We start from the raw sequence: 25,954 nt of genomic DNA on the forward strand, positions 1-25,954 counted from the left end.
ATTGATACTGATATTTTATTGGTTTTCAAAAAGAAAATTACAACAAAACTATTTCACATAATCAGAGTCTTATCATACATAGAATCATGTGTGTACAGATGCAGCGTTATAGAAATGGGAATAGGTAAACAAAGCAAGACCTTCAAATAAAGCAACAAACAAAAATATGATACAAGTGTGCAAAAATCCAGATATGAAACTGTTTGCTTCATATAAGATTTAAAATAAAAATATATTAGACTTTGGAGCTATGATCCTCTTGACTATCCCACCCTCTCAGGAAAGCCTGACTCTTTTTTGGAGATTCACTAAATCCTGCCAGCTCAGAGCTTCTTTTAGCCTGGTGCCACCACCCAAGAATCTTGCGGAAGAATCCCAAATACAAATCGATCTGCTAGAGTGCTTACTGTCTATGGTCACAAGATGGCGTCAGAGTTGGTACTTCACCACTCTGTGTGAGTGAGCCTCATTCCAAGCACTCATTGTACCTCTCAAGAAAGGTAATAGACTGTATAGTTATCACCTGAGCAGGATTTACTCCATCCCACAAACTATACAACCTACTACCTCACCTTGCAAGGCTCAACTTCAGGCACCAGTGACTATCCTCAAAAACTAGACTTCACTTAACATGTATTTCATTACACATTGTAAGAATGCAGCAGTTTTATTTTTGTGTCCAATAAATACAGATAGTTTTTTTTTCATATCCACAACCTCCCCCTCAGATTGGAGGGCTAAATTCATCCTTAAATCTTTTTTTTTTTTTTTTGAGTCCACGGCTTCTTGTATGCGTGGAGCATCTGAGCCACAGTGGTTCTTCAACATCACGGCAGATCATCCTGTCTCCCTCGGAAAGACAGTAGATTGAAAAGTTATCTCTTAGGGAGGATCAAACCCCACAACTATTCAATCTACTACCTCATCCTTAAGGACAGATGCTTATGCAGGTAGACGAGGAAACTGTTTGGTGTTGCTGTAAAAAAAAAAAAAAGAGAACATGAGTTTAAAAAAGTTTTCATATCCAAACAATTGTAGAATTTTTTTTCTTGTAAGAACAGGCTACCTTTTATAGTTAAAACAATCTCATCTAGTTGATCAGAAATACTTTAAGGACACTTATAGATCATTCCTGTGGCAAACCTTGTTTTTTTTTCAATCACTTGTTTGTAGCAAGTTATTGAAATTACATCCTTAAAAAATAATACAAACAACATGTGAACGCATGGTTTCAATAGCACCTGTTGCCATGGTTTTCTGCTCGCAGTGGTATTAATAATTACTTTTTGGAGTTATTCCATCTTGGTTCCCCAAACCATGGCTTGTTCACACGACTTGCAAACGTCTATGTAAACGATCTCAGCGTCTAATAACTGCCAGTTTCATGAGCAAACAAAAAATACCCCAAATAAATGTTGGTATTCTTTGCAAGCCTTAGAGCTAACATTCAGGTATTAGTAATGTAGCGCAGGTGTGTCAGCCTCTTTGACCTAAAATCTTGTCTTTGGCTTTTTCCTCAAATTCCCAACAGACCCCCAGTTTGGTCAGTCTCAACACCCCAAGAGCATAATGGAAAGGGGACTTGAAATGGCAGTTACAATTTTAAGGAGTTCTGTGGTGCAACCTGTTAATGTTGGCCTTCTCAGTTCAATCTCTGTTTATTCAGGAAGATAGCTGTTCTTTACCCCATGAAATTAAGTTATACAAGGTTAGACCTGAGTTGTTAAAGGGTTGTGTGTTGGTGATTAACCAAAGCATGCCAAGGAATTGTTCATGTGCATTATGTCTTTCTTGAGATGTTCTTTCAGACGATCTGAAGGGTTTGACTTGAGAAACTGTTTTCCCACTGTGAAAGCCACTTCAAGTCTATTGAAGAAGAAGTCTGTTTACCGTGCCAGCTACAGTCTGGGACACAGACTGGGCAGAGCTGTCTGAGCCCCGACTGAGCTATATTTTGGCTTAGCTGACTGAGCCCAGACACTGTTATGGTAGACAACGATGGTCAACCCATGCAAAGAGTAGGACACTTTGCATAAATTAGCATGTGAACCATGGTGGCTGAAAGGCGGCTGGGCAGTTCATTAACATTCTGAATTCCTCTTTGGCCTAATTAATGCCGACAGTGATTGAAATGTTTTGGCAGGCTTTGTGGCCGCGGTGCCAGGGCATGCTCATCGGGCTATAATGAAACAGCACAGGGGCATCGTAGAGTGGGAGGCCTTAATTGAGATGTTGAATTAATTAGAAGGTAAATGGTATCAAACTCCTTAAACTGGCTTTCCTGTGCTGAGGGGACAAAGTGAAAGTTGGAGTGGATTCAACTTCTTATACAAAAAAAGTTTTGTTGACTACCAACAATATTTGTTGTGTAGGTGGGCTATTATGTGTGGTTCTCATAGTGACGATGGATTAGGTCCTGGATAATTTATTTATCGGTAATATTGGAAGCTTGGCACTGCTCCTGAAGAAGGTATGGCTATAAAGCTTACACCTTGGTGTTAACAAAAGGCAACATGGCTTTTTTTTTTTTACATCTTTGTGTAAGAACCAGATGATATCTGAAGTTAAACGCTCTTTCACACAGCGTCACCACATTGCATCATGTCCTGGTCTCAGCAGTGTTTCTCAGAATACTTCAACATTTCTTTTTTGGTGTCTCCATGGACTTATTAATCAAACGACAGTCTGAATCAAACATCTGTTTGTAATATTAATTGAGTGTTCTACTGTACTGTAACCATTAAAATGGATGTTAATTGTAATTCACAATCAGAAATATGCTCTTCTTAACCACAGCCCAGCAAGTAGTGCAAACAGGTAATTCTTCTTACCTGGATTGCTTCCAACTACATCTTGTTCGTTATTGGGCACATCCATTTTTCACAAGAGCTACTTAACGGTAAACACTAATAAGCACTTCCCACAAGTCCATTGGTTACAAGAAATAAAGCAAATTGCTTATCACACCTGGAAGTGATGGTTTGACTTTGACATCCCATAGCTATTGATGAAAGGAAAATGGCTGCTCTGTTGCAGAGTGTAATGATGATTAGAGCTATCAAACCATGACCTTCATTTATGAGTCACTCAGAACAATCCACATGCCAATCATCAAGATCACTGACAGGATAATCTAGTGATGTTGTAAATAAAGATGGCTACAGCAGCTCGTCTTACAATTCCCAAACCTAAAACTTATTCAAGATATTCGTGTTGCCAAATAAATAGTTGCAATACAAGCGGAGAATTTAGTAAACGAAAGCATTTAAAAAATACCTAGAACAATTGGCGTTGGTCCATAATGGTCGTCGGAATACAGGGGACGACTGTGCAGGAAAAGACTGAGACTGGTTCCTTTAAGCGGTTCTTTCCAATATTTGGTGCCAAGAAAAGGGCATTGTCTGCGTGCCAGGCTGAATCTCAATGAGACAAAAAGGGGGTGATGTCGTGGATGCAGCATGGCAGAACCCACCGTAGGGGGGTGGAGAGTACTGGCAGCTAAGCAATGGGAGGATGCCATGTCAGAAAGAGGGTATGATACCGCATCTGGTGGCATAGCTTGCTGCCAGATGCTCTGTGCAGTGTCCGTGCTGTGTGAGCTGGTTGATCCCACATTTTAGAAAGGTTCATAGTTTTATAATCAGACTTTGACCATATGTTGGAAAAGTGCGTATAGTCTGTATAGGCTTTCAGCTGAGTCGCATCATGTGTGATGCATATTGTTTAATAAACTGAGGTCAGCAAGAGTTTACAACCATGCAGGCTGACTTAGTCTGCCATCCATGAAATGTTCCCCACAGTCACCATTTGTACAGCTGTATTTCAAACAAAGGTTCTATTTTTCTTGCAGTTACAATATGTTTCAAAGAAGTACTTGCAATCATAATCCACAGGAGTGATTGTCTCCAGCCTTTCTGCACATTAACTCTTAAGTACATTAAAGTCGCAGTATTATTTTTGGTGCTGAAACCAATCTTGACAATATAATCTTTATTAATAGTCAGGCTTTATTCCTGGTAACGCAATATCTACATCTACAGCTTACTGTTCAGATAGCCAGTTTAAGAGCCAGAATAGAATGATATTGCTTCATATAAAGACTATTTTAGAGGGAGAGGCGAAACATCTTTAACAACTTCAAACAAGTCCAGTTGCCTGAACTTGTCAAACTCTAAATTAACCTTGATCTGGATGACGGCGAGCCTTCATAGACATTCTGCATTCTGTTACTCAGTTAAGAACTCAATAAAGTCATCTCCTGTAGTGAACAGACGAGAGATAACAGTCTTCATTGAGCTGATAAAACATGATATTAATATTGCTGAATGGGTTGGTGCTGAAAGAATGATGTATTACTACTTTTGTGCACAGCCTTTCCAATTGAAAGTTTGTTAAACCGCTGTATTTCATCAAATTGTAAAGAGTGTAACCCAACATATTAGAAAAGGATTAAATAAGAATTTTTAAAAAATGGACATGTTTTTGAAGATGTTTTTATTTCTTATTCCTTACCAAGTAATCATCTCAAGATCACTCCATTCATTTTCAGTCGACCTTGGATCAAACTTTTACACATAGTATCTGGTCCTAATTTGAGAGAAAATGGGCCCCACACTACGTCATGGCTCGATTCGATGGACTGACTTTAGTTTTAGGGCCTCAGGTCAAAACCCCTAGAAGAGGGAATAACAAGACCAAATAATAACCTGAGCTTGAAATGAAGAACTTTTGTAGATGTAATGACTATAATATAGGGTTGAGAAAATAATACTTGTTTTTATGAAGAAACTAATAAATTATGGCAATATGCCTTTTGGAAGTATTACTGCATATACTGTCCACTGATCTCAACACTCTTAAGGACCGGTTTGTATTTATGATATTGTTTCCACTGGCAGTGTCTTTGACCTCCATTTTAGGGTGCTTCCAAGCAGCAACCTCCAGTGTCGAAATATTAAGCCAGTGCTGAAGTGCCAAAAATCAACTGTAGTTCCTCCAATGTCCACTTGAGGCTGGCGGTAAAAGCCCTGGAAGTCCAATACACACCCATTCAAACAAGCCTCTTTGTTTTTAAGGCAGAAATTAAAATGTTTACAGTTTAAAAAACTAATTTAAATAGTTAATTTCTTTTTTTGAACACAGTATAGGGGTGTTTACAACTTAATCATTTTGATTTAATGAAAGAGTTATTGTTGTTGTTTGTCAGGAGGCCTAAGGTCTGACTCAGCTCCAGCTTTTTGTCTGTTAATAGGCTTACTGAAAGTTTGAGACAGCATTTCCAATATGGCGACCTCCATCGATGGGCTTCAAAAGTCCCCTTTAGAATCAATAGGTGACGTCATGTCTGTGTCTGTTGGCGCTTCTCGTTGGTGCTAACTGTTGCTACAAGAGGATTCTTACTGCGCTTGCCTATTCTGTCATGTTAAATTCTTTATTCCATTTTGTCACAATCGGTTTTCTGTCTTGTGAGTCATATTCACATTGTTTATTTTTCATGCGGATTTATCTTGTTTGCATCATTGCAATTATAAAATACTCAAGTAAAAAATAACAATGTTAATACTTTTTGGGCAGAATAAGCAGCCTGAGTGCAATAAGTGCTCAAGTAAGAAGATCACAGCAGAGTGTTTGAAAGATTGTGCACTGAACTTTTGTCCTCCATGGCCCTATCCTGTCTGGGGAATCTTATGTTCCACACTTGTTAAAAACTAATATGAGGACACTTAAATCCGTGGGAATATTTGTGGACCTCCCAGATGTTATTCTCTCAAGACTTTAGCTCTAAAGTACAGCGGTTCTGAGTAGTAGTTTATGTAAAATAGCCATGATCAATAGTCAGATGAAATAGTGTTTATGACCCACTGAAACAGTTTGGCTGACAAACAGGAAGAGCTGAGAGTGTGTACTGTATGCAGTATGACCTGAGAATAACATCAACCAAAAGAAAAAAAAAAGGAAAAAAAAGAGAGACTTTGATCCTGGTAACCTCAGAGTCACTCTAACCATGGGGAGGAGAGAAACGCAAACAGCGGAGGATATGGTTTTTTAGACATGTCATCAAGCGGCACAGAAAGTTCATCTGAGGAGAGCTGTGGGGGAGGAGGAAATAAGTCCATTTTCTCTCTCTATGCCCATCCTCCCTTCACCCCCCTCCCACTTGTTTGCTTCAAACACTCTATCTCTACTGTATGGTATGCAATAATTCATGACACAGATCTAAAACTTGCGAGCGTGTGTACACACAAATAAGCTCATCTGCACGGAAATGAACACGTGCCAAGTTGTTCAGCTTGTAACAGTGCTTCACGTTAAGAACAGTAGAGATTAATTCTACCTTTGTTGAAAGCTTTTTGTGCCTCTCGGATGTGAAAAATTCGCACACAAATTAAAACTGTTTGATCTCGAACGCAGACCCTGCAATCTTACATTACAAGCCCCTTCATGTATAGAACAACACTTGCAACAGAGAGATCTGGTTCATACTGGTTTGTGAACAGGTCTATCAAACAGTAGCATTCAAGATCGCTCCAGAAAACTCTGTGGTAATCTTCTACGATATCTGAATATACAAGGCGTATTTTTTCGACATGTTTTCTCCGCCGATAGCGGATTCTTTTTTAGTTTTGTGGTTGAATTTACAGTGAAATGTGGCCACGGTAAGGCCGAAGGATACTTTACGCCGCCCAAAACAAAATGTTTAATAAAAAATGTTTTATCTTTTATCCAACAATATCCAACAATTTTATGAATGAAACTTAGAGAGGTAGTTATTAGTTTTGATTGGGTGATATTTGTTTAAACCACTGGTTCTGTCGTTCTTTTGGCTTCGAATTATTGGGCTGATTTTTTTTTTTTTTTTTTTTTTTTTTTTACCACAGTCCTGCACATTGAGGTGCAGTAATGCAACCACGAAAATCTATTCAGGGCATAGTTTATTGAACAGCTCTATACAAACAGACTGCTCATTACAGTAACTTTATGTAAACGATTGAATGTGTTTATCCGAAGAAGAAGATCGATATTTAAAACATATCTTGTTTGTTTCAGTCAAAAACAAACATGGCGAATATCAGGCATTGTGTGCGGTACAAGCACGCAGACACGTGTACAGTTTGGAAGGTGACAATAAAAGACTTTAACGACTGTAACAGAACCTTATTTTAAGGAGACTTCATCACTATGCAGTGAAAAGGGCCGAATATCAGCAGAATAAAAACTGAGAAATACCTGGAGGTGACTTTTACGAACAGGTCACGTTTTGTGCTCAGCCGCAGAGAGTTAGGCCGTGGAGGCGACGGAGAGACAAAAAAAAAAAAAAAAAAAACGTGCTACAAATGAGACAAGAATGCATTTCCACATCCCTCTCTTTGGCCTGCAGGACGAGGGAAAGGCTGAGCACTGTTCCAAGCAAGAAACCCCACTCGAACAGGGGCTGGGGCTTGAGACTGAGAGCACTTTCTGGGCCATGCCCTTCTCTCTCTCTCTCTCTCTCTCTCTCTCTGCCTGCCCACTTCTGCCCCGCTGCCAAGAGCGAGACACAGCAAGAAAGACAAGCAGAGGAGAAATTGTGCTTACACACTCTTATTAAAGACATAAACTCCACCTGGAGTATGCAACGCAGCCGAGTGTGGCTTTGAAGTAAAGTCAAGGAGGACTTAGTAGATTACTTATCATCAAAAAGACATCTCACTTGGCTGTAGGATTAGGGGCTCAGAATGGGGAAAGAATCAGAGAGAGAGACAGAAAGAAGTTTGAGACATCAGAAGTGTGTACTTACATGCTGTCTTTTAATCAGGCCAAAAAGACACTTTCATCTACAGTCGGCGAAACAATTCAGTGCCAGATATTCCACTGCAAACGAGTTCAAATCTCCTCTCAGAGTCGTGCAGTAAAGTCTTTTGTCAGCACTTGGCGTCAGTCCCAGGTAGTACATGCCTCACAGTTCCCATTTTCGGTAGTCACTCCGGACGTCTTTAGTTGTTCTGCACCTGCCTGTGTTTTTGTTCGACTCTGTAGCAGAGACGCCACAAAAGAAAAGTATCCTTTTAGACTCTGGTTTAATTTGTTTGTGCTTGTGAATGGGAACTGGTGTTTACTGTCAACATAACAAGCCAAACGAGAGCGCTGGGATGTTTAGCACATCACATCCAAAAGTAACAAAGTGTGGCACAGATCTGTGAAGCCAAAATAAGGGCAAGGGTAGGGTCAACTTTAAAGAAAAGGAAAAATCCAAACACAATGTTTCTCATAGACAATGGACAGAGGATTAAATACAATCAAGTAATCCCAGTCCTAAAGAAGACACTAACTTTCATTTTGACATTTGTCCACGCCAGATTGCCACAGAAACTCATTGGATCTTTCCTCAGGCAATATCCCGGGCAGCTTCCTGTGTGACGTCACTGGCTCCTCATTTTAAAACATTTATTCCCCAAAACACGGACTTAAAATGCTTCCTTCCTCATGCATTTATGTGCATAATCTTGAAGAATATGTTGTTTACATGAACAAAAAAAAAAAAAAAAGGCAGAATAAATCACTGAGCTGACATCTCAGGCGGGTCGAAGAAGAGAAGAGGAGCTGCAAAGTCTCTTTCAAAATCCTAACTCTGTGTCTTTCTCTTCCTGCTCGCGAACACTGAGCTTGTAAAAGTTTCAGCTGCGTGAGGTTGGGCCAGCCTCCATTGGCACCGTTTCAAGAGAGCAGAAAAACGGAGGGGGACAAGTCTGCAAGGGGAGCGAAAGCTCTTTGCAATCTCTCTCTCTCTCGCTCTCTCTCTTTCTCTCCCTCTCTCTCTCTCTCTCTCTCTTGGGGGGCTCAGAGCAGTGACCGCTCTCAGGACTTTTTCTCTTTGCTCTCGGGGTAGATATGCCAACTCGGGCCAGCTCAGCCGTTAAGGCATCTGGTTCTTAACGACAAGAGATCGCTCCAATGAAGCTGCTCTGTATCACGGACACCAAGAGAATAGGAAATGCAAGCTACAGCACTATTTCCTGGATACTTTGTCCTCCATTTCAGATGTGTGTCAACCTCTCACGAGGCTCGGCGCTGCTTGTGTTACAGTTCACACAAGGTTCTGACTGCTCTGCCGTTTAGTTCTGCTCTCATAGCGTACGGCTCATTCTCATTGCTGCACTTTAAGTCCTCCAAATGTTCTATTTGTCTTTGCAATGCTTCAATAAATAAAAAGAAGAAGAAGCACTCACATGCGCATTAAACAGGTTCTACTACTTGATCTCACATTCAAAGTTGTTCCGTTTATGATGTGCTTGATTTACTGTCTTCCTTTCCTCTTCCCTGCTGGGTTAAAAATCCATTCACACTGTTTGAAGCACTTAACTGTGAACTCCAGAAACTCACTGACCCTTCACACAGTTATCTATGCAAATAAAAGGGTGTACAGTAAAAATCACATGACCTACTGTAAACAGTTCAAACTTACCGGAAACTACTGCTCCTTCTCAGAGGTTATATAAACACAGATGTGTTTGGAATTTACTGTATGCAGCTGCATATAGATGTATATATAGGCTGTAAGAAAACACTATTCTGTGTTATGAAGAAAAGCATGAAGTCAGCTGGTTGATAAAAATCACTTAAATCCTAAAGTCATCAAAAATGCTCCAATGTGTAATTCTTCCTCAGCATGTGTTGTGACAATGCACAGCGTACGTGGAATGATTTAGCCTTAAGAGTCTCCATGGCGCCACTTTTCTCCACTGGGACCATCCATTTGAGAGCCAGGCCATAATGCAGGGCTGATGTCAGTGGCCTCCTCTTGAATGTTAATGTGGGCCAGTATCTTTTTTTAAACCTATAATATGATCCGCTACTATCTCGCTGCACATTTTATTGTCAACAAAGAGAAACAACAAAGAGGTTCTTTCATATGTTTTTTTTTTTTTATATGTTGCACACTGGTCAGGTCTTCATAGGGAACTTATGTTTCACTATTGTCCTACTAATCTGTTTACCAAGCCAACCCTGGTGGTCCAGTGAAGGTCACGTGTAAAAACAACAATCGTGAGATAAGAGGAATAGAAACTAGGGATGTGTGCATTATGTCAACTGTCATCTCAATGGTCAAACAACTTCACGCTCTCTAGCCGGCACCAAAATGACTCGTCAGTTCATCTTGTTATTTTTCATGGTCAAAGGATGTACTCAAACCAGAAGGCAACCATCTGCCACTAGCCCGGCCTGTAGCCATAAACTGGCGGTCAATTGGCCTTCTCTTCCTTTTCTATTATCCAGATGTAAAGAAGGACAGTGAATGACTATCTCTTAGGAGCAGTGCAGTTTGGAAGTATTCTTATCTAGAACATTGAGATGCAAACTTATCTAGACTGGTGTGACCACCTCATCCACCGACCATATTATCTAACCTCCACCACATGAACCTACAAAAATGTGTTTTTAATCTCTCTTCCAACTATTACCACCTCGAGCTCGAAGAAAAACAAGTGGCCAGTATGTCAAACTCGTGGCTTCAAAAGAGAAGTTAACAAACCAACCTGTAACATTATTGTGGACACAACAGTCTTTGTTTTGTCACTGATCCTTTTGAAAATGACAGCTACACTGTTGCGTTGCCCCAACCTCACAAGTTATGTTATTTACTGCACAAGATATACAAGTTTGAGAGCATATCCTTTTTAAATCTCAACAGTGCCCGATATGTGACCTTGGTCAATCAGTGTGAGATTGATGGCCTCATTTCATTCTATTTTTGCACCTCAAAAGCATCTTTCCATGTATAATAAATGGACGAGACCTCCTGCCATTGTCTTCTCTTTCTAACCCTCCACCTTGTTGGAACAGTTCCTCCTGTGGGGATGGATTCATTTAGCCCAGACTTTCCTGTTTCGTCTTCATTGTTTGTCCTTCCTGAGATATGGACCTTCTCTTGGTTGATGATTTACCCGTCTTTACAATGCCACCGAGGTCACGTCCTCAACAACGTGCCTCTTCAGCACTGAACCCATAGATGAACTAAAATATAATCATCATCATACACCCCCCCTCTCCAAACACACGGGCCACTACCACCGGAAGCTCTACCTCTATATGTTCAGGATAATTCTTCTTGGCTTTTTGTTTGTACAACTGCTGCGAATGGTCCCCGTTCCACCATAACTTTGATGCATGTGTTTTCATTTCACCCAGGCTTGTTGTTACAGTTGTTGGTGTCGTACGAGCTGCTATTATTGCTTCTCATGCTGCTTGAGCCGTGTTTACCATCTTGCACGCAGCAATAAAACAAGTCTGACATAAAAATGGTTTGGAAACGGAGTGTATGGTGAGAAACTCACCGGAGTTTCTGTCTCTTTAAGATCCTGATGGCTTCTCCACGACTCCCTGGAGGTCATTGGCCTTCCTTAGGCCACCGGCCAACTGCCATGTTACTGTCAAACGTTTGCAGAAATGCCAGCAAAGCCATTAGTCTAGACTCTTTTCAGCAGTCAGCACAGACTGGACAGAGAGAGACAAAGAGCTCTGGCCTTATAAAACTAACTTTTGTTTCTTTATTTCCTCTCACGTGCGTTGGTGATGTTCACTTCAGTTGTGAAAACTTTCGTCCCGTCTCCTCCTCTGAAACTCAACACCAGGGTTACAAATCTTCCTTTAAAGCGGTTAAAGATATTGAAGTTTGATAATGTTATTTTATTTTTTTATTATTGCTGTATTTGTTGAAAACATTGAAACCCATTTCAGTACCTTCATCTGCCCCCTGGTGTCTCAGCTGTGTCCTGTTTTGTGTTTTTGTCTCTCGGGGTGCAGCACCATCTGGTGGCTGACGGAGGGAATCACACTTTACATGAACTTTAATGGATCAGTTTACTGTTCCAGCTACACTGATCAGCCATGATATTATGACCACTTATACAATCCAATGCAGCTAATATATATAAATATATATATATAAACTTTTTTTTTTTTCCATTTGTTAGTCCACCTGGCTAGTGAGCTTATAATTTGACTTAATACCTGTTATTGATGTTTTAGTGTGTAGTGCTGACATGTTGGAGTTGCTTTGTTACATGTTGTTGTCTGAATTTTTGTGATAGTTGAACCTTTTGAATAAATTGATTTAAAAAAAGGTTGCTAAGACTGCACACTTTTACACTATTTTTTAACAGAGACAAGTCATTAACTGAGTCTGAACAGAAAATATTTGGCTATTGTTTTGTTTGCCAAGATCTAGTTCTTTTTGGGGTTTTAAATGTCCACAACAAACAAACAAGCCTCCTGATCAAGTTACACACCTCATGAAATAATCTGAAAATCCGAGAAATGCTCACAGATGGTGAGTAACTGATTAGAGTAATCCTGGTGGACGGGTCAGGGCATCCCGGATGTGTGGACGGCAATGTGGGGGAGACCTGTTGCTTCGTTAAAAATCCTCTTAGAAGTCGAGCCATGTGACCTCTCTGTGGGCTGCACGGTGTGTATGGAGCCCTGTGGACATTCATAAGCTGGATGGAGACACTTCCTCTGCTGCAGAAAGCAAACACTGCATACCTGGTGAGCCATGGTATTAATACATGTATGATCTTCAAGCATACATTTGACACACTGGTTTGAATGCAGTTGATATCCTCATGTGTGGAATCTTTTTTTTCTGTTTCTCTTGTTTCCTTGTTTAGATCAGATTCTGCCATGCCCCTCCACAATCACAACGTCAAACAGGCGTGGACACAGGACAGGTACGTGAACGCACAACAACACACATCTCTGAAAAATGTGTTATCCAAACCTTTCTCACATCTGATCAGGATATACACTCCTCATGCGTTATAGCCCAGAGGTCCTCTGAATGAATGTTACTGCTGTCATTCACACACTGCTCTACTGCTACCAGCTAATGGCACTCAACCAATCAAACATCAAGGGGAAGCTTTTACCGTTGTCGTCAGGCAGACTGACTTAGGTCCAATTCCCACACCCTGTGTGACCTGTTAATGGAAGTGTGACACTTTAGAACTCACTGTGAAGATTAACAAGAGACATCTTAGCAGTTCTGTTCAAAACACATAAACAGCGTGCCATAGTATTAGAAAACATAGATCGGAGGACGGAGGTTAGATAAATAGATAGACAGACAGACAGACAGACAGACAGACAGACAGACAGACAGACAGACAGACAGACAGACAGACAGACAGACAGACAGATTAATGTCAGTGTGTTTTTTTTGGAAAATCTTATACTTACAATCTCAGTAAGCTACTGTATATGATCAACAGGCAGCCCTGATGGCAAACTCTGGATAAAAGTAAATAAGAATGCTCAGAGGTCTCCAAGAAAATTATTAATCGATTAATCGATGATAATCAATATATAAGGAAAATATTTATTTGGTACAACTCGTATTCAAGATGAAATAATCAACAACAAGTCTACTTCAAAAAAACGTTTTATTTAGGAACATGATGATTCTGTTCCCACTAAACTGTCCGGATAATAAGAGCCCAGGTAAATGAAATATAATCACAAATTGATAATAAGACGTGTTGTTGTTGTTGTTTTGCTTCAGCAGTCAAGAGGAGGAGGATTCTGCTTCAGCCCCACAGCCTCGAGTTCAGGTAAATGTTCTTCTAGGATTTACATTTATAAACTGTGACGTTTTCTAAAATGAGTTAAATATGAGTTAGAATATATGGCTGTGCTTCAGCTATACGAGGCTGACCTACAGGCTAAGGTCTTGTGACAGTTGTTGCGTTGAGGATGTTAGATAATATCCCGTACATCAACACTTACTTGAGGTGTGTGTATGGTGGACTCAGGCGAATAATTAAGTAAATAAGTCTTCTCCCTCCTCCTGAGCCTTTATTGGTTTCTCCCGTTGACGTGTTTCTACAGAGCAGATGGCTTTACACATAAATCCTATTAACAACTTTCTGCTGATGGGGAAGCAGTGAGTGCACGGCTGTCTTCATTATCTCCACTGCCAAGCCTGTGTTGCTGTTTTGTTTTTTTTAATTATAATTTTTTTAACCACCAACAATTATCAGTGCTTGATCTGAAGTCTGAGGCTGCGCCATGTCTGCAGAGAAGGTAACAAAGGGTGGGGCTGTGGTTTTGTGGATATTTTTAATGAACTTTCAATCACAAGATAAATGTTAATCGAGCTGCTGAGGGATGATATGTAATGATGTTTATGAAGAGTAAGACTTTAGGGATATCAAAAGTCCCTTTAATACAAAATAAACAACACATTAGCTGTTTGTCCATCACATGATTTAGACTTCCAAAGCAGAGTTTAGTGGTGTGACATTTATTTTTAAGATATTGTCTAATTTTTTAGTTTCATTAGATGTTAAATACTTGCAGTTTATGAAGTCTGATGAAAAGATATTTAAACAAATCACTATGTAGAAAATCATCTCTGACCAACATGTGAGCTTACTACTACAAACACCAGCACTGGAAGACAGATTTTCCCACATCAACATTATTATGCAACTAAAACGACTTGGACAAACCTCATATCTGCTACTCATTTATACTTTGATTCACCGAGTCAATGTTTTTTGGGTCTCTTCTGCTACGCCATGCATCTGCAAAAGCATGCATGAGGGATTGAAGGCTGTCAGTAATCCATTCATCCTCCGTCTCTGACTGTGCTGCTGAGGTCATGGCCAATCCAAAATACATCTGAGGCAGAATTTCCCTAATGGTGCCACATCTTTCTTTGCATGCGTACTCTTTTTAGATTCTTGATGAAATGCAGAGACATGGCCAAAATCAGTTTGTGTTATTTCAAAATAAAGGTCATTATTGGATCATAGTTTCATTGATCTGTTCTTCACATCAAAAGTTTTAAATGTTTTGAAATCATTCTGCAATGGTTTTTAAGGATCGTCAAAAACAAAGAATCTTTAAGGGAGTTGCAAGACAAATGTTTTTTTTTGTGATTTATGTGTTTCAAAAACTCGTCGGTACAGAGAGCTGAATAATCAGCGTGATTCTAGGAAAGGCCAATAGGCGACCTGTCAACAGCTCATTAGAGAAATATTATAAAATCACATTCTGCAACTCTAAAACAACAATTTGTTACCACATAATAACAAAGGCCAAATCCATTCGGCCATTCCTCTGAGTTGTGGACACAAATAGAGTCCATCGAGGCCGGATCTCCATCTAATAGGATTACCTGTCTCCGCTGGCTGCAATCACTCTGACCTGCTTCTTTGTGACCTGAGATAGTGACACACAGGTCCTGTTCAGTTAGACAGATAGAGAAGATTTAGTCTTTAGACTCCTTACAAAAGCTTGATTTAAAAAAAACAAAAAACACTGCTGGGTTGAGTTTTGATGCGTTGATGAGTTTACTGATCTGGCTGTGTGAAGAGGTTCACTGGGTAGAGTTTAGGACATTTCTGAAATGAACAGAATTATTTTTTTGACTGATAGTGCTGATTTATTTAGTCTTTAGTGGCTGCTCCACTATTTCAGGCATGATTGTTACTATTTCATGACTTGTTTACCAGTTAATAATGTTGGTAAATATGATGTGTGAAGTATAATGTGTACGTGTATGTTCGATATTTGATTTTCAAGAAACAGTATTAAAGTGATGACATCATTCTATTTCCTTCCTTTGCTTCTCTTCACGTCTGACTTTGTAATGGTAAGTTGTTATTGATTAGGAACGCTGCATTTGTCATGTGTTCATGTTTTCTCTCACCCTGTGTCCTTTTTCATGACGATTGCATTTTTATTTTTATGCTAAAGAAAATCCAAAGAAGCCAAAAAAGAAGAAAGAGGAGGCTAATGGTACATCAGAAGCCACGCTGAACAGCAAAGAGGCCAAGCCCAAAAAGGCAAAAAGCAAGAAAAGTGAAGACGTGATTGAGGAGGAGAGTCCTGCCGTCCAAAGTGAGGATCCTCAAAAACTATTTTGAAGCGTTTCCTACAACGATAGAAGATGGATTGGGATATTTAAGATATTTAACTCTGAGCACATTGGTTACACGCTGTCCTTGTCAACATTGTAGATGGAAAGAAGGTGAAGAAAAAGAAACCAGAAAAAGACAAAGAAGAACCAGAAAAGGAGAAAGAAAAAGAGCCAAAAAAGAAAGCCAAAAGTGCACCAAAGAAGAAGAAAGGTACATAATCTGTGCTGTGATGAAATATGCTCAGAAAACACTCCAACTCAACAACACTAATAAATCTGTTCTCCACTTCTGCAGATTCAGGAACAGATGACGAAGACGATGATGACAATGAAGACAACCCTAAAAAGAAGACAAAGAAGAAGACGACAAAGGACAGCTCTCCGTCTGCCAGTTCTGCTAAGGAGAAGAAATCTAAATCTAAAGGTAGGACATGAAGATGGGACAACAGTTTTCTAAAGGCATCAACAGTTACAAAACCAGTCTTATGTTGTTAAGAGGATTGCATGATTTTATTCTCTAATGCTGAGTTAGTGGAAACACTGACCTGATAACAGAAGAAACAAAACACAGCAGGTCAAGTAGGCTAAGTAGTATGCACATTTGTAATCAACTGTGGAAACTTTATTAAAATATAAAATCAAATCGTGAACGTGTTCTTCTCAGTTCTGCTCAAAGTTGTGTGTGTAAGTAAAGTGTTTGGACAGAGCCGTCCGGTCGTCTTTAGTAGCAGTTTCACTTTGAAGATCTGGTAGATTATGAGGATTATTTTTCTGAACAGTCAGACCACATTTTCAGAGAGTATAACTTAGTAAACCAGCGAAGAAATGTACACTCTTTTGAGAGACACTGCTGTTTCTGGAAGCCTATGGAGTTCACATCAACGGGGCGGCTGTGGCTCAGCTGGTGCAGTCGGTGGTTTCTAAACTGGAAGGCTCCTGCAGCCACATGACCGATGTGTCCCTGGGCAAGACACATGGACCTGCTGCTTTGTCTTTGACTTATGAATGAGATTAGTTACTTCTAATGGGGGACTTTACATAGCAGCCTCAGTGTGAATGGGTAGGTGCGACATACGACATAAAAAGCATGTCAAGTAAATTTATTTACCATTGAATTGAAGTAAATGCAACTTTTGCTTTGGCAACGTTGGCCTGTTAGTTGGCCCAACATTTTTCTGAAATATCAGTTGGAAAATAAGATATTCCTTTAATGATCCCTCAAAATAGGCAAGTCCCCCCCCCCATCCCCCTCAAAAAAAAAAAAAAAAAAGATTAAATCAAATAAAAATTGACATCAAAGTTAAGTAACATGGTATATAGTTAATTGCTAAGCTAGGAAGTGTTGTTTAAGCATTCATTCATGGTCGCCCAGTTCATGAATTGACTGCTTCTGGTGATCTCCTGACCTTTCCTCTAGCGCCACCCTGAGGTTGACATTTGTGGTTTTCAGTTAAATGGCAACGATTTGAAGGATTAACGTGCATGTTCCCTTTCTGGGTTATTTTTTTGTTCCTTACAAAGAACAACTAATAAAATAGGACTCTGTGCCTTAGTGAAGCTCTACTAGCTAGACGGCCTCCAGTAGTTCTGTCATTTAACACCTGAACATCACAACTGATACTTCTCTTCTGTATTTAGACTTCCTTATTAGACTAGACTAGACGCTTCAGCTCAGTTGTTTTTTCACTCCTCCTGATTGTTGCGTTGGACCGTCTCCAGATCTTTTGCCTCAGAGCTGAAATTAACCTCAGAGCAGCCATCAGTTGTGTCATGCAACACACGCTCTGACACGTTTCCAGTTACCTGCCTCTCCTTTACAGTGAAGGCAAGCAAAGTGTTTATGGTAACCATGGAAAGAAATATGTTACTATAAATGGTTGCTGTGGATATATAGCTTTTACAATTACCATTCACAGAAGATTCCTGAGCCCAGGCTGTCAGAGAGTGCGTCGGATATTGGGACATGCTTGTCAGTAACGAAATGGTACTCATACACTAACATTAGGGGTGTTCTGTTTAAAACAGAGACTACACATAATTGAAGAAATATGTTAGCTTAGCACTTAGCTAAAGTGTGAAGCTAAGCACATTTTTGGACCACATGCTTTCTATTCCTGAAGTTCATTATTTCCACATCTATACAAACAGCACCAACAGTTGAGTAATGGTGATGAATAATCAAGCAGTTCGTCAAGAATAAAGAGCATCAGCACAGCTTCCTTCATGTTTAGAAAGTTAGCAGTGACTCTGCAACGACTGTCACCAAGTTTTAGAAAGGCCACAAAATATTTGCAACTAGATACGAGTGAGGAATTTGGCTCTTTCAGCTCTGGTCCCTTCAAAGTTATGCACTCTCGGTTTTGGTGGTTTGTATTCCTCACGAGTAAACACTGACTGTGAGCAGAGTAAATATCTGCAAGTCATGTTTGTCTGCTTCCCAGTTTGCTTTGTCAGCTGTTTCCTTTGCCTACGATACTTTGACAGTATCGATGAACCTAGCAGCCAGGTATCATTTCTACCTGGAGAAACCGGAACATTTCCAAATCCTTCGTAATAGTCCAAAAAAAGGCTTTGAAAAAAAAACAAAAAAAACAATGGGAGCAAATTCTAACTGAGCAAACAAATCAGTGATAGAAATCAGTCTGAAGATGTTGCTGAGTGACTTTTTATTTGTTTAACACTCAGTCCACTCTTCTTGTATTTAACATCTCTAACGCCTCGAGCGTTAGAACGAATCGCCTCAGGCACTGTGTGCTCACACCAGATCGGATTGGCATCACTTTCAAGGACAGAGGACATTTTTCAAACTTAACTTGTTTTTCTTTTCTTCTATTTTTCAGAGGACAAAGATTCTGATGGAAAAGAGAAAAAATCCAAATCAAAAGACAAGGACAAGAAGAAAGAACCTGCTTCAATGTTCCAGATAAACGGAGGGAAAGACACAAAGAGCAAAAAGAAAGGTGTTTGAACTTCCCACAACTGCAAACTTTCCAAAGCCATAAGTACTCCTGTAATGTTCATGTGACCTTCTAGCTTCCTTTGCAGCTGTACTGTACAGCACGACTGTTGATTTTATTTTGAAATGTTTCTGTAATGGTTAGTTAGGATCTTACAAATGTAGGAGCCTTAACTCAGGAATCTTTTCATTTTTTCCTCGAGCAGCTGCTAAATCTGACAGCGACGAGAGTGAAGAGGAAACAAAGTCGAGCAAATCAAAGAAGAAATCCTCCGCCGGCTCAGCGTCCATGTTCCAAACATCAGGAGACAAGGACAAAGATAAGAAGACAAAGAAGAAAGGCAGGTTCACCACAAACTTAACTCTCTCTTTTTTTTTTTTACGCATGACAAGTATCTGATCATTTTGTATTTGTATTTCAGCAAAGGCAGAAGATAGTGATGATTCTGAGTCGGAAAAAGAAGAAAAATCCAAGAAGAAGAAAGGCAAAGGAAAGAAGAAAAAGGTCTTTTAAAGCTCAAAATTCATCGAAAAATATAAAGAAAAAGTTTCAGTGATTTAAATTCATGTCAACAAATCGAATGTTTCTTTTCCAGGAGAGATCTCCGTCACCTGAGATTGAGTTTGACGACCTGGAGAAGTTCGTGATGCAGCCGGCTCCACAGGGCACGACCATCAAGTGTCGAGTGACACGAGACCAGAGAGGGATGGACAAGAGCCTCTACCCTCTGTATTACTTTCACCTGGACAACGAACAAAAGGTCCACGTCTTGAGCATCAAGACTCTTTAGCTTAGTGTGATAGTTAGGGGGGAATTGAGCAACAGTTGAACAGAACAAGCATAAGACAAAAATAAACTCAATTAATCCAGAAAGGGATGATTATTTACTTTTAAAGATATTGTGACTTATGTGAATTATTTAAATAAGATCAGTCTGGGGGGCCGCAGACAGCCTAGCGATTGGTGTGCATGCCGCATGTATAGAGGTTCAGGTCCTCAAGAGCGTGTGGCCCGGGTTCAAATCCAACCTGTGACTCTGTTGCCCATAATCTCTCTCTCTCCCTGGTTTCAGACTCTGTTCACTGCCCTGTCTATAAAAGGCAGAAACGGCCCAGGAATAAATCTTGATGAATAAAAGAGATTGCTCTCTTTCTTAGGATCTAACAAACGTGTCTTTTTCCGGTGTAGACGTTCCTCTTAGCTGGAAGGAAACGAAAGAAAAGCGCTACATCAAATTACCTCATCTCCATTGATGCCACAGATTTATCGAGAGGAGGCGAGAATTTTGTTGGAAAGCTGAGGTACACTGTACTTCAAAAAATCAATGATTAAAATTCAAGCGTACATGATGGCGAGGATCATGCTGAATATTGTCTTTAAAAATGTCTTTCTTTTTCTTTGGTATTTTGTCTAGGTCTAATTTAATGGGCACCAAGTTCACAGTATTTGATAACGCTCTGAATCCAGAGAGAGCTCTTCCAGACCTGTCCAACGCACGCCAGGAGTTAGCAGGGATCGTCTATGTGAGACATTTGACTGCTATTTTACTTGATATTACATTAATACTGTGATAATGTTTTTTTTTGTTGTTGTTGTTTTTTTCAAATTTTATGTGACTGTTAACGTTTTGTTTCAGGAAACAAATGTTTTAGGGATGAAGGGTCCCAGGAGGATGACGGTTGTCATTCCAGGAATGGACAAAAATAACGAACGGGTTCCTCTACGACCAAGAAACGTAGGCGTTTATTTATTTATTTTTACTTTATTTTTCATTGGTTTGACATAAAATAGAATAAATGTCTTAATTAACTAATTTCCCAAATGTTATCCTCCTCTTCTACAGATTAACAACTTAATCCATAAATCCATTCCACGCCCATATTTGGTCATGCTTTATAGCTGACCATATGAAAAATACAATGTCTATTAAAAAAGGAAAGTAAACGATGAAGGTGATGGGGTGTGGAATTTATGATTTAAACGACAATTACGTCTTCTTTATAACACCAAACAACCTTAGCAAAACCAGAACTGACCTTTAAAGGATAGTTTTGGATTTTGTGAATTGGCGTTGTATAAGGCCATAAGAGATGCCGGTCAGCTCTTTTAGTTTCTTGACATGGAAGCCAGACGGAAAATTCTGTAGCTGAGGCCATTTGTACCATGTCATGTAGTGCATGTTAAGTAAAAACAACAGCACTTAAGTGTGCCATCAGAGAGCCAATATGTAAGCACTTCTTCAGTTCACCACATTCATCTTCCTACGCCTGCTGTGCGCGGGGTCTGTAGTGTACGAGTTGAAATATCCCAATCCATCTTATTGGCATGTTATATATTTTAAAACATCAGCATCCTAGTTTAAGATCATTTGAAGTGAAAGAAGTGTAAGTGGCTTTAGAGTGTGCGTGCTGTAGACAGCAGGAGAATATGAGCCACTGGTATCCTCTAATTCAGAAAGATCCGGAAGTACTGTTTTTTAAACGTATATGATATTTATCAGTTGACTCTGTATCTGTGTTTCCCTGACGTGTTTCGGTCATTTCATTGCAGGATTGTGACGGCTTGTTGTTCAGACACCAGAACAGACGGATGGACAACTTGATCGAGCTTCGCAACAAGACGCCTGTGTGGAACGAAGATTCGGCGTCTCACGTGCTCAACTTCAACGGCAGAGTCACCCAGGCCTCCATCAAGAACTTCCAGATAGTTCATAACAAAGACTGTGAGTACTGTCAGCTTATGAGGACTCATGATTAGACACTTAGTTTTCAACAAATAAATATAAAACATTTTATGAACAAGTTACACATCATGAAGATATTAAACCTTGTGAAGTATGTTGGATTTTCGTTCTCTTAATATTTCTAAGATGTAGCAAAAATGTCACATTTATTACATTTGTCACTGTTTCGATAATAGTTAAAATAAAGACAGCAAACACATTTTAGAACAACCTCTGTTGGTCAATCAAAAAAAGTTGACAGAACAAATCATTGTCTCAATGAGTGTATTCTCCAATAACACCTCACAGCAGAAATTCTTCATTAATCCCAGGTGGAAATTTGGTATGTTTGAAGTTGGTGCAGATATTTATTGTCCCCCTCAAGATATTTTATAACCCCTTTAGTCCTGTGGCCTCTCAACCACAGCATTCATCAGCTCGACCAGATGATTGGTTTGTGCTAATTAGCAATGTTAGCATGCTAACCTTCAAAGTAGCGTTCACATGTGTTTGACGTTAAAACTTCTTGCTCGTCAGCCAGGACAGTTTTAGCATCTTCGCATGTCAGTGTTTCTTTAAGCACCACAACATACAAGTGCATGTGTTTTTATTTGATGTCTCATAACATTTAATTCTTAACTTATCATTATTTAAGTCCCTGATTTTTTTACACTCCTGATTTTTCTAACTCCTCGTGTTTTTCAGTGGACTACATCGTGATGCAGTTTGGACGTATTGCTGACGACATTTTCACGCTGGACTTCAACTACCCGCTGTGTGCCGTGCAGGCCTTCGCCATCGCTCTCTCCAGCTTTGACGGGAAGATCGCCTGTGAGTGACAGAGAGATGCTCACACATCAACTTGAATGCGACACGCCCACATCAGAACAGCTCCTATCTTTGGACACGGCCTTCAACATTTCCTGCGAGGAACTCTGATTACAGATCACGATTCAGTGAATGTGACTTCATGTGCTGCTGCACTGTGGGTGTGTTTTCACAGAATCTAAGTTGGTCTCATATCATCATCTGATCTTGACATGACATGGGAGAGTTCTGCCTATTGTCTCTGTAATTCATTGGAAGTGTCTTCAACTAAAAGGAATCAACTGAACAGAAACTTCTGGGGTGTGACTTTAAAATACAGAAAACCCAAAAGTCAAAGTGAGAATTATTCTTTAAATTAAAAGTCTCAATAATCTGATCCCTATTAGTTCAAATGTTTTTGTTTTTTTGTACTCAGAAAGGGTTTATTATATTCTAAGACAAGAGTAGAGAGACTGTTGTCTTGTTGTGATCGTGAAACATAAGTGTCACATTTTATAAAAGGTGTGCGTCATTATGATTAGTCATTTTCTTGTCTTTGTTCACACATGACTTGAAAAAAAAAAAAAAAAAAAGTCAGAATAAGTTTCATTTTTCTGCCCATCTCAGATTGGGAACCAATTCACTCTTGTAGCTCTTTTCTATGTCGTGTCTTTTTCTGTTTGTTTGTTTTGTATAATGAAATTATTTTTCCGATGACTGCCTTTGCTGTATTTTTTGTCTTATTTTTAAAATATTGTCCAATGAAACATATGTAATGATATCCTTTTTTATAATCAAATGGGTAAAGTTTACTGAGGAAAGAGCTTTGATTTCTACAATAATGTTGAACAAATTCATAACACATAACATAGACAACAACTTCCTTGTCTCTAGCACCCAACCGATATGGGCTTTTTGAGTCTGATACCGATAAGGATTTTAGGGAGAGAAAAATTCTGATATCGATAAATTAGCATGTATCTTTCTTAGATCTTCGATCTGTAGCAATAGATATAAACATTTATTGTTTTCACTCCTCAAACGCGGTTATCAAAAAATTGTAGAAAAGAAATATAATGAAGGCAAGATCATCACTCAACTGAAAAGAAACTGGATATGTACTTTCAGCACAGATTGGAGAGCGATAATGTTTGTTATAATCCATACATATAATCCATCCCCCTGCTGGTGACAGAGATATGCTAATTTATTGCAATGAAACTCAAATGAAATGCTATTTGACTAGTAAATAACTTGAGTAATATCTGTACATATCTGTGATAAAAGTAGCCCACAGCCTGGATACGATATTATCGGCTTGCTGATTGATCCTCATGCTCTCATTGTTTGTTTGCACCCCGAGACATTTGTTGCAGTTGAACTCCTTTCATTGCTGCATGTCCTGGATCTATCTTATAAAACACACATACTATACATCATAATAGATATACATTTATGGATATATGCACATTTCTATAGATATATGGGCAGTTAGCCACTCCTGTAATGACAATCTATTCAAAGAATAAGTCACACTCAAGATCATTTTAAATGTCCTTTCTGTAGATTTCGGTGAAATTGTAATTATATGTTATAATAAAACATGCTTTGTGACAGTATTATCTTCTCTGGGTCGGCAGCTGGCAGTGAATCAGAGCGATTCTATTCGCTCTGTTGCTCAGTACTTTCCTGACATGTTTCGAAAGGAGCCTCAGTAGAAGAAAAACCAGTTTGAGCCGATGGCCCCGAGAGTCACGGAGAGGTGTGTAGTCTGCCTGAACCTGCTCAGGCAGTTGTCCAAACTCGCACATTAAATGAAGCCTGAAGCTGGCAGCTTTTCTGGACTGATGCTGCAAGGTGAGTTCTCCTCTCTCTCTCTCTCCCCCATTGTCCTCTCTCTGTCATGTGAGTTTCAGCAAAACAAAAATACTGTCATCGCCCTTTAAAGCTGGTACCATTTGTGTGTTTATCATTTTCAAACCATCTGTATTAAGAGTGGCTCTGATTTTGTCTCTCACTAATGTTGACATATTTAGATGCATACTGGAAACATGTTGCAACCATGTTGTTGACCAACAGAAGGAGCTGTTGTGTCTGTCTGGGGTCTGAACATTTTATTAGTTTACTATTAATTCAAAAGTGTCTTTACAGTGACAGAAGAGCATCACAATTATTTGTAATTAGAGGCCTGTTTGGTACTCCTTTATAATTATTATTTACTCTAAATAGACAATAACTCTGTGTATTTACACATCTGTTTGACAGATAATGATAACACGCACATGCTTCATATATGAACTGCTGATATAAATCAATTTTACAGACTAAACTATTCAATAAACGAGATAAACAACCATAAATATAACCTGACTTCAACTTCAACTCATTTTTATTACAAGAGGAAAAGATACCTGCAGGAACTCTAAGTCTTTAAAAGGCCTTTATTATAATGGCTAACATTAATATTATTAATTTTTGATTATCAAATGATTTTTTGAATTGATTAAACCATATAATAGCACTTCCCCTCCTCATTTTTACACCGCTCTTATTTTGAGTTTCAGGTTTTCTTCCTCTTTTGTGTAATTCTTAATACAGTTCATTGCAGAACAAGTAAGTAAGTACAATTTATATCGCACTAAAAAAACACTTAGTTCCAAAGTGGTTTGCAGTTAAAAGCCATCAAACAATTCTTCGATTGAGAAAATGTCCTTGAATAAATCACAATTCACACAAGGCGAAGATAAGATCAGGAAAACAACAAACACAGAGTAAACACAACAAAGGGTCAGGGGATGACAAGCTTTAGCTGAGATTTTAAATGGAAGACTTTAACTATTCATTGACTATTTTAATTCTGATTTCTAATTTTCCTAAATAAATCACCCCTTTACACTGTACTATAGTATCCCCTATGCTCTTAAATCATAAACACGATAAATCAAATAATCTTTTGGCGAACAGACAGACGAAACGAAAGGTGAAAGTATCAGTTTAAAAAAAACAACAACAGCTCATCAGTTCTTAACTTATTATTTCCTGGCTCTAACAGGGATATGTGGTTGTTATGAAGGTTTAAGGTTAGTAGCCTGGGTTTCAGGGCAGGAAGCAGCATCTCAGTAAGTGCAGGGATTTTTTGGTGGGCGTGGCCTGGAGCGAAGTCCCCACCCCCTGTGCCTGTTGATTGACGCGCACCGATGGCTCCTCCTTGCCAGTCTTTTCTCTCCCTCCCCCTTCGTTTTCCAGTGTAGTGCGTTGATTTCATACCAAAGTCATACTTAACATTCCACTTATACTGTCAAACCTCTGAGAAATATTACGGAAAACAACAAGGCGCCAAATTACAACAAAGTAACGCAAAGTGACCCACTGCTCTCTTTGAGGAGGAAAAAGGTGACTTTCACATCTAATAGAAGGTAAGTTCTCCTCTAAAGCTGCCTTTTTCTGTTTGGAGCTCTTTTTCTGGACACTTTTTTCATGCTGCTTGTGTCGGTTGAAGTTTTCAGATCATTGTCATTTTTGACATTTTTCCGCGCAGCTCCCCGCGTTGGGAGGGAAGAAATCATT

General features: G+C 39.3%; 1 protein-coding gene across 1 annotated transcript; it reads left to right on the forward strand.

Moving 5' to 3' along the window:
- The first annotated feature begins 13,837 nt into the window (after positions 1-13,837).
- LOC306822838 (tubby-related protein 3-like) lies at positions 13,838-23,104 on the forward strand. The gene is made up of 13 exons (XM_079342078.1): positions 13,838-14,058; positions 15,750-15,882; positions 16,002-16,112; positions 16,197-16,325; positions 18,742-18,861; positions 19,064-19,198; positions 19,280-19,362; positions 19,454-19,618; positions 20,047-20,159; positions 20,273-20,381; positions 20,495-20,593; positions 21,409-21,580; positions 22,286-23,104. Exons 1-13 carry the CDS (start codon positions 14,044-14,046, stop codon positions 22,417-22,419), a joined length of 1,518 nt encoding a protein of 505 aa, XP_079198204.1. The 5' UTR covers positions 13,838-14,043; the 3' UTR covers positions 22,420-23,104.
- The last annotated feature ends 2,850 nt before the right edge of the window (positions 23,105-25,954 follow it).

The sequence above is a fragment of the Symphodus melops genome (assembly GCF_947650265.1).
Source record: "Symphodus melops genome assembly, chromosome: 4".
Taxonomy (NCBI): domain Eukaryota; kingdom Metazoa; phylum Chordata; class Actinopteri; order Labriformes; family Labridae; genus Symphodus; species Symphodus melops.

Coding starts and splice junctions, on each gene's coding strand:
- LOC306822838 (XM_079342078.1), top strand. Junction 16,326..18,741: donor GAAGAAATCTAAATCTAAAG/GTAGGACATGAA, acceptor TCTATTTTTCAG/AGGACAAAGATTCTGATGGA. Junction 20,382..20,494: donor AGTTAGCAGGGATCGTCTAT/GTGAGACATTTG, acceptor GTTTTGTTTCAG/GAAACAAATGTTTTAGGGAT.